Below are 9,723 nucleotides of genomic sequence, written 5' to 3'. Positions count from 1 at the left end.
ACCTCGGAGCCCACGGACCCAAAAACATGCTGCCCCATAGTTATGGTCATTTATGGTTATGGTCATAGTTATAGTTATGATCATAGTTATGGTCATAGTTATGGTTATAGGATTTGGCAGACACTTTTGTCCAAAGCCACATTCAAATAACAATACAATAGTTAAATTTAACAGTAAACAATTTAATAAGTTGGTAAAACTACATTAAGGAGAATAGCAATAATAAACAACAATGTCAAATCAATCAATAGCCTAATAAAAAAATAAACAAATTCAATAATATACAAACCATTACGCATAAGAAATGCTTAATAAACGTGCCTGTTGAACAAGATAGATAGATAGATAGATAGATAGATAGATACTTTATTGATCCCCAGGGGAAATTCAAGAAGCCCTCTTGAAAGACCCCAAACTTTTATCTCCCATATTTATGAAGCAAATATAGGCCATGAGTGCAAGTACATGCGAGTAGCACAGACACCCTCATGGTGACGCCTCTCCATCTTTCTGACCACTTCTTCATCCAGTTCAACGTCAGCCTGTCAGAACAGCCTCCGGCTCCTCAGCCGATGGTCACGTTCCGCCGCAACATCCGGAACCTGTCTCCAACGCACTTCTCCTCTGTGGTTGCCTCCGGTCTACCTCCACTCAACACCTTCTCCTCTCTGGAGGTTAATGAAGCCACTGACTCGCTCTGCTCCACACTGACCTCGTGTCTAGACGAGCTGTGCCCTCTTACCACAAGGCCAGCTCGATCTAAACATTCTCATCCATGGCTAAATGATACCCTCCGATCGCAGCGCACCAAACTCAGAGCCGCGGAGAGGAAATGGCACAAATCCAAACTAGCTGACGACCTCAAAAACTACCAGACACTCCTGACCTCCTTCTCAGCCAGCATCACTGCTGCTAAGACTGCTTTCTACAATGACAAAATCAACAGCGCTACAGACACTCGAAAACTTTTCTCAACCTTCAAATCGCTACTCAACCCTCAGCTGCCTCCTCCTCCATCCAGCCTTACTGCAGATACCCTCGCCTCATTTTTTACAAACAAAGTGGCGGCAATCAGCAGTCAATTCTCTACATGCCCACTCAACGCATCTGACTCAGATACCGCACTCCTACAACCTCTAGGGACTGCTGGAACATCTTTTTCAGCATTCATGCCTCTCTCCGAGAGTGAAGTGTCCAGACTCCTGACATGCAGCCGTCCTACCACATGCTCGCTGGACCCTATACCTACGAGCCTACTTCAGTCCATCAGCCCGACCATCGCTCCAGCTATCACACATGTGATCAATGCCTCGCTAACCTCCGGCACATTTCCAACAGCGTTCAAAATGGCCCGGGTAACACCGTTACTTAAGAAAGCTTCTCTCAACCCTGCTCAAGTCGAGAACTACCGCCCTGTCTCACTACTGCCTTTCCTATCCAAAGGCATTGAACGAGCAGTCTCCAAACAGGTCTCTGACTTCCTTTCACAGAACAACCTTCTGGATCCAAATCAGTCTGGGTTCAAAAGCGGCCACTCTACCGAAACGGCTCTGCTGTCTGTAACAGAAGCCTTAAAAGAAGCCAGGGCGACCGCTCGGTCATCAGTACTCATTCTGCTTGACTTATCGGCTGCCTTTGACACGGTTAATCACCGTATCCTTCTCTCTATACTCGCTGACATGGGAATCTCCGGTTCTGCTCTCTCCTGGTTTGAATCCTACCTCACAGGACGCTCGTTTAACGTATCATGGCTTGGTCAGCTATCCGCACCTCACCATCTCACCACAGGGGTCCCCCAGGGCTCAGTGCTGGGCCCCCTCCTCTTTGCTATCTACACCACCTCCTTGGGACAGATTATCCATTCGCACGGCTTCTCATACCACTGCTATGCAGACGACACACAGCTCTATCTGTCCTTTCCACCTGACGACCCCCTGGTTTCAGCACGGATCTCGGATTGCCTTTCAGACATAGCTACATGGATGAAGGCACACCACCTCCAGCTGAACCTCTCAAAGACTGAACTGCTGGTCATCCCAGCTAAACCTACCATACACCACGACATCAACATCAAATTTGACTCCCTGTCTGTTTCACCGACCAGGACTGCAAGAAATCTAGGAGTTGTTCTTGACAACCAACTAAACTTCTCAGATCATGTTGCCTCAGTCGCCCGGTCATGCCGTTTTGCACTCTACAACATACGGAAAATCAGGACTTACTTGACTCAAGATGCTACCCAACTTCTGGTTCAGGCAATAGTCATCTCACGACTCGACTACTGCAATGCCCTCCTGACAGGTCTCCCAGCCTGCGCAGTGAAACCACTTCAGATGATCCAGAACGCGGCGGCGCGCCTGGTCTACAACCAACCCAAAAGGGCACATGTTACCCCGCTGCTCATCCAGCTACACTGGCTACCTATGGCGGCCCGCATCAAATTCAAGTCTCTAACGCTTGCCTACAAAGTAGTCTCCGGTTCTGCTCCCACCTACTTGAATGCCCTCATACAGACTTACACTACCTCCAGACCGCTGCGCTCCTCTGACGAACGACGTCTAGCTCTACCACCGGTACGCTCAAGCCAATCCAAACTTTTCTCATCTGTTGTTCCTCGTTGGTGGAACACACTGCCAGTTCCTACAAGGGCAGGGACATCCTTTTCCACTTTCAAAAAACTCCTGAAGACCCAGCTCTTTAGAGAACATCTACTCTCATAGCAACACTTACAACAAGTCTTACTGATCCTAGCACTCACCAGCCGTTTTAAACTGACAAGTAACTGTTAAAAACAGCACTCACCGACGCACTTATTCTTACTGTACTCTAATGTTTTTTTTAAACTGTCCTAAAATTGTGAGAATTGTTCTAAAAACTTACTGTTTACCATGTTGTTAGTCGCTTTGGTTAAAAAGCGTCAGCCAAATGTAATGTAATGTAATGTAAAATGTAATGAGTACTAGTTTTAGCTTATATCTATTATTATTATTATTATTATTAATAAAAAAAAAAAACAACAGCTCAGGAGAGGTTTAAACATTTTTATTTATTTATTCAAATATACACAACGTCCAGCAAGGTACACAGGCACTGTGCAGAGCAGAAAGAGTAACCACACATACACACACACACACACACACACACACACACATAGGGTCTAGCCAGCACAGCAGGCAAAATAGGCAAGAACAGTGGTAGGAGTACAACACACACACACACACACGCAGGTAAGACCATCCTGCAAAAGAAAGTGCATTCTCAGATAATATCAAATGAGATCTCCACGCACACATATGGACTGAACACACAGACACAGAGGCAGGTTTAAAGCAGCGCAGGTATATTTGCTCTGGGTTATGTCATAGAGGTCACCACCATACAGTAAGATCAGGGTTCAAAGGTCAATTAGCCTCTGGTCGTCATCCGACTGATCATAGCATCCACTTAACACACATAGTACACTTAAAACTTCTTATAAAATCAACCCATTTCAACTCTAATGCCCCTCACCTGAAACAGTCCTTCCAGTTATGGTAAAAACAACATTTTGCAGAACAACTGTCATGTGGTGTGGAGCCACTAAAACTCTGAGCACACAAACACACAAGTACGTGCCTCCACAGGTGGATATAGTTCAGTAACCCAGCCTGGGTAAACCCTCATCAGTAACCCAGTGTTCAGTGAAACAGAAACACCCTTAAGCAGAGCGACTATCCCTATGGAACAGATCCTACAGAACCTACAGTCCATGGACTCTCTCCAGTGCATCACAATATCAACATAGTAACATCGCCATAGTAACAACATAGTAACACAGAACACAGGACGGAGGAGTGCTGTCGTCATAGCCAACCTCTCACACTCTAGAATCCTTCATCAAGCCATACTCGTACAACAGGAACAGTTTCAAACTCAGGTCCACTCTAAAGACGCGTCATTGTGTAACAGAGATCTGACTTCACCAGATCAGACGCTGAACATATTGGAGTTTAAGTGCAGCAGTGTTCTAGTGAGATACGTGCTTCTATTGGTCCTGAGAAATCAAGCACAGCCTCCACAAATGACCTGTCCAGTAACATTGTCCTCTTTAATCCGTTCCACGGCTACTAAATGTCTTATATACTCCACTCAACCACTCCTCAACACGTCTCCACACACACTGCCGCTAGCAGGAAATGACATCATAATGAACCGTAAACAGCCCCCCTGCTGAGAGCTAACGCACAGATACACACTCCTGGACACTGGACAAGAGGGGGGGGCAGGTGTGTCAATGGCCCTCTAAACTTCATCTTTATATGTTAAATTCCACAAACATACGTAACAGGACAGCATACATGCAACTACACACACACACACACACACACACACACACACACACAGACCAGACAAACGCACAGACACACGGTTGTCAAATGTCCTTCTTTAGACCAGACTTTGTGTACTGTTCAGTACAAACACAAAATAAAAACAACTGAAGAAACGTTGAGATGTGTAAGAGTGCAACAGCTTGGTGTGTACTGGGGGGCATATATATATGTGTGTAAAAACTGTGTGAGGTGTGTGTGAAACCTGTGAGGTGTGTGTGTGTGTGTGAGGAAATAGTGAGAGTGAGGGGGACACTTCATTGCCTCTGTAGGCCTTGCAGTGGTGAGGGTGTGTGTGGGTGTGTTATAGTGGCAAACCAGTGTTTGTGTGTGTGAGTGTGTGTGTGTTGGGGGGAGTTGTAACAGTGGTTGGTGGTGGTGGTGGTGGTGGGGGGGGGTGGAGTAACAGTGGTGTGTGTGGATTGTGACTTTTATTTTTTCTATTTTTTCTTTTTCTTTATTTGGTTGACGCTTTTATCCAAAAGCGACTTCCATCAATTATTCCAAGGGCCAACCTCCCCAGAGCAACTCGGGTAAAGTGCTCAAGGGCACAGAGGTGGCAGCCACAACTTCACTGGCTACTGCACGCTAGCGCTAGCCCAGCTTCTACTGCATGCTAATGCTAGCCCAGCTCCTACTGCACGCTAGCACTAGCCCAGCTCCTACTGCACGCTAATGCTAGCCCAGCTCCTACTGCACGCTAATGCTAGCCCAGCTCCTACTGCAAGCACTAGCCCAGCTCCTACTGCACGCTAATGCTAGCCCAGCTTCTACTGCACGCTAATGCTAGCCCATTCTCCTACTGCACGCTAGCGCTAACCCAGCTCCCACTGCACGCTAGCGCTAGCCCAGCTCCTACTGCATGCTAATGCTAGCCCAGCTCCTACTGCACGCTAGCACTAGCCCAGCTCCTACTGCACGCTAGCCCAGCTCCTACTGCACGCTAGCGCTAGCCCAGCTCCTACTGCATGCTAATGCTAGCCCAGCTCCTATTGCACGCTAGCACTAGCCCAGCTCCTACTGCACGCTAGCCCAGCTCCTACTGCACGCTAGCGCTAATCCAGCTCCTACTGCACGCTAGCACTAGCCCAGCTCCTACTGCACGCTAGCCCAGCTCCTACTGCACGCTAGCGCTAATCCAGCTCCTACTGCACGCTAATGCTAGCCCAGCTCCTACTGCTCACTAGCACTAGCCCAGCTCCTACTGCACGCTAACGCTAGCCCAGCTCCCACTGCACGCTAGCGCTAGCCCAGCTCCCACTGCACGCTAGCGCTAGCCCAGCTCCCACTGCACGCTAGCGCTAGCCCAGCTCCCACTGCACGCTAATGCTAGCCCAGCTCCTACTGCACACTAGCACTAGCCCAGCTCCTACTGCACGCTAGCGCTAACCCAGCTCTTACTGCACACTAGCACTAGCCCAGCTCCTACTGCACGCTAGCCCAGCTCCTTAGCCGCTACACTACCACCGCCCCCACAGTTATAGTGCTACAGGTGTGTGTGTGTGTGTGTGTGTTGGGGTGGGGCATAGTTATAGTGCTAAAGGTGTGTGTGTTGGGGTGGGGTACAGTTACAGTGCTAAAGGTGTGTGTGTTGGGGTGGGATACAGTTATAGTGCTAAAGGTGTGTGTGTGTGTGTGTTGGGGTGGAGGTGGGGCGAGGGGGTATTACAGTGCAAGGGTGTCAGTGTGAGGTGAGTGTGTGTGTGTGTGGGGGGGGTATTACAGTGCAAGGATGAGTTACTGTTGTGTGTGTGTGTGTGTCCCAGTCAGTGCAGGTAAGGCCAATTGTGTGTGTATGTATGTGTATGTGTGTGTGTCCCAGTCAGTGCAGGTAAGGCCAGTTGTGTGTGTATGTATGTGTGTGTGTGTGTGTGTGTGTGTCCCAGTCAGTGCAGGTAAGGCCAGTTGTATGTGTGTGTGTGTCCCAGTCAGTGCAGGTAAGGCCAGTTGTGAGTTCAGTGTGTCCTCAAGTCTGGGTTGAGCCTTGTGAGGACAGGAAGTCCAGGCAGAAGGGGCGGAGACTTCTGATGGGGTGGGGCTTCCTGTTGGAGCTGGTGTGTGCCTGGTGGGCGGAGTCATCAGTGTGCCAGATCAGTGTGACTGGCACTCAAGTCACGGGTCTTCCTCAGACGATGATTTCGCTCCTGTCAGGAGGGATGTCACACACACATCACACACACATCCTAGCTCAGGCTAAAGCAGGCTGAGGCAGTGGTATCCTGGCAACTGAGTGAATGTGTGTGATCGCCGTCTCTTAAACACATTAAGGCCTAAATAGGTATATGGGCCTTTCCCCATGAGACCACTAGGTGCCGTTGACCATCTCTTACCACGCACCCTGGACTTCCTGCTTCTGGGTCTAGATGACCAGTTACCCCTGGACTGCCCACAACTATTAGTAGACACGCTAGGACAAGTTAGTGTGTTACCATGGTGATGCTCACACAAACGTGACACATGAGGTGTTATTTCAGCATGACAAGAGGAATAAATGTGTGTGTGTGCTCTTATCGGTGAGAGAGAAGTGTGTGAGGGAGAAGGAGAGACTGAAGAGCTGAAGAGAGGAGAGAGAAGAGCAACTGTGTGTGTGTGTGTGTGTGTGTGAGTGTCTGTGTGTGAGTGTGAGTGTGTGTCTGTATGAGTGTCTGTGTGTGTGTCCTTACTTTGAAAGCCTCTCCCACAGGTTTGTCCGGGACGTTCAGAACACCCAGGGAGCTGGCCCTCTTCATGCTGCCACATGCACACACACACACACACACACACACGTCAGACACGGCAGTGGAGGAGGAGAGGGTGTGTGTGTTTGTGTGTGTCAAGGAGGAACTGCAAGTGTATGACTGATGTGCAAGTGAGGGAGCGTGTGTGCGGTGAGCTTGCGTGTGTGTGTGTGTGTGTGTGTGTGTTTGTGAAGGAGGAGGCTGGTTAGGTGATGTGGTAGATGTGTTGATGTTATGATGATGATGATGATGATGATGATGGTGGTGGTGGTGGTGATGTCACACAGGTTAGTGTCACATGACAGCATTTAGTCACCACAAGATACACAGATGTTACCCTACACACACACACACACACACGCAGGTGCTGTTTCTGCTGGGGTCTCCTTCTGACTGTGTAGGAACTGCTTGCAGCAACACACCCTACACACCCCACCCCAACACACACACACACACACACACACATCAACATACCCTACACACCTCAACACACCCCACCCACACACATCAACATACCCTACACACCCCACCCACACACATCAACATACCCTACACACCTCAACACACCCCACCCACACACCTCAACACACCCCACCCACACACATCAACATACCCTACACACCTCAACACACCCCACCCACACACATCAACATACCCCAACACACACACACACACAACATACCCCAACACACACACACACACAACATACCCTACACACCTCAACACACCCCACCCCAACACCCACACATCAACATACCCTACACACCTCACCCCACCCCAACACACACACCAACATTCCCTACACACCTCAACACACCCCACCCCAACACACATCAACATACCCTACACACCTCAACACACCCCACCCCAACACACACACATCAACATACCCTACACACCCCACCCCAACACACATCAACATACCCTACACACCTCAACACACCCCACCCCAACACACACACACACACACATCAACATACCCTACACACCTCAACACACCCCACCCCAACACACACACACACACCTCAACACACCCCACCCCAACACACACACACGCACACATCAACATACCCTACACACCTCAACACACCCCACCCCAACACACACACACGCACACATCAACATACCCTACACACCTCAACACACCCCACCCCAACACACACACACACACACATCAACATACCCTATACACCTCAACACACCCCACCCCAACACACACACACACACATCAACATACCTACACACCCCACCCCACCCTAAACACTCACACACACACACACACACACATCAACATACCCTACACACCTCACCCCACCCCAACACACACACACACACACCAACATACCCTACACACCTCAACACACCCCACCCCAACACACATCAACACACCCCACCCCAACACACACACATCAACATACCCTACACACCCCACCCCAACACACACACACCAACATACCCTACACACCTCAACACACCCCACCCCAACACACACACACACATCAACATACCTACACACCCCACCCCACCCTAAACACTCACACACACACACACACACACACACATCAACATACCCTACACACCTCAACACACCCCACCCCAACACACACACACACACATCAACATACCTACACACCCCACCCCACCCTAAACACTCACACACACACACACACACACACATCAACATACCCTACACACCTCAACACACCCCACCCCAACACACACACACACATCAACATACCTACACACCCCACCCCACCCTAAACACTCACACACACACACACACACACACACATCAACATACCCTACACACCCCACCCCAACACACATACATACCCTACACACCTCAACACACCCCACCCCAACACACACACACACATCAACATACCCTACACACCCCACCCCAACACACATACATACCCTACACACCTCAACACACCCCACCCCAACACACACACACACACATCAACATACCCTACACACCCCACCCCAACACACATCAACATACCCTACACACCTCAACACACCCCACCCCAACACACACACACATCAACATACCCTACACACCTCAACACACCCCACCCTAAACACACACACACACACACATCAACATACCCTACACACCTCACCTCACCCCACCCCAACACACACACACACACATCAACATACCCTACACACCTCACCTCACCCCACCCCAACACACACACACATCAACATACCCTACACACCTCACCCCAACACACACACACACACACACATCAACATACTCTACACACCAAAGCACACACCCCACCCCACCACACACACACCTATATCTATACAACTGTAATTGGATTTCACTCATTGGATGAGTATGTGGATAGAGAGAGATGGAGAGAAAGAGAGATGGAGAGAGAAAGATGGAAAGAAAGAGATGGAGAGAGAAAAAGAGTATGTGGGGGGGGGGGTATATGAGCAGGGATGTGAGACGCATGCAGCGATCAGCCGTTTGACACAAACGAGTTTATTTACTTAAAACTTAAAACACATAAACAAGATCAAACCATAACAACAGCCACATCCACACACACACACACACACACACACACACACCAAAGCACAACACAGCACACACATAACCACACACACCAAAGCGCAATACA

At 49.3% G+C, this 9,723-nt stretch overlaps 1 protein-coding gene and 1 long non-coding RNA gene across 5 annotated transcripts in view; both read right to left on the bottom strand.

Moving 5' to 3' along the window:
* Window positions 1-3,027: 3,027 nt before the first annotated feature.
* LOC121705149 lies at window positions 3,028-5,890 on the bottom strand. The gene is made up of 2 exons (XR_006030719.1): window positions 5,858-5,890; window positions 3,028-4,244 (listed from the first exon to the last, which is right to left on the bottom strand). It is a non-coding gene; the product is annotated as an uncharacterized LOC121705149 (long non-coding RNA).
* A 90-nt stretch (window positions 5,891-5,980) lies between these two features.
* The window catches only part of klc1a (kinesin light chain 1a), a 44,397-nt gene continuing 40,654 nt past the window's right edge, over window positions 5,981-9,723 (bottom strand). For 2 of the 4 annotated variants that reach the window (XM_042085667.1, XM_042085675.1), the window contains exons 15-16: window positions 7,031-7,097; window positions 5,981-6,511 (exon numbers count right to left, since the gene is read on the bottom strand). In XM_042085667.1, coding sequence (XP_041941601.1) covers window positions 6,446-6,511; window positions 7,031-7,097 — 133 coding nt within the window. In that variant the 3' untranslated portion in view covers window positions 5,981-6,445. Of the gene's footprint in view, window positions 6,512-7,030; window positions 7,098-8,092; window positions 8,109-9,723 lie in introns of those variants that run through there. The other 2 variants (XM_042085683.1, XR_006030696.1) reach the window with 2 other exon arrangements.

Source organism: Alosa sapidissima, chromosome 1 (genome assembly GCF_018492685.1).
Source record: "Alosa sapidissima isolate fAloSap1 chromosome 1, fAloSap1.pri, whole genome shotgun sequence".
NCBI classification, from domain to species: Eukaryota; Metazoa; Chordata; class Actinopteri; order Clupeiformes; family Clupeidae; genus Alosa; species Alosa sapidissima.
The sequence above is the reverse complement of the archived record's forward strand: the minus strand, read 5'-3'. Positions and strand labels throughout refer to the sequence as shown.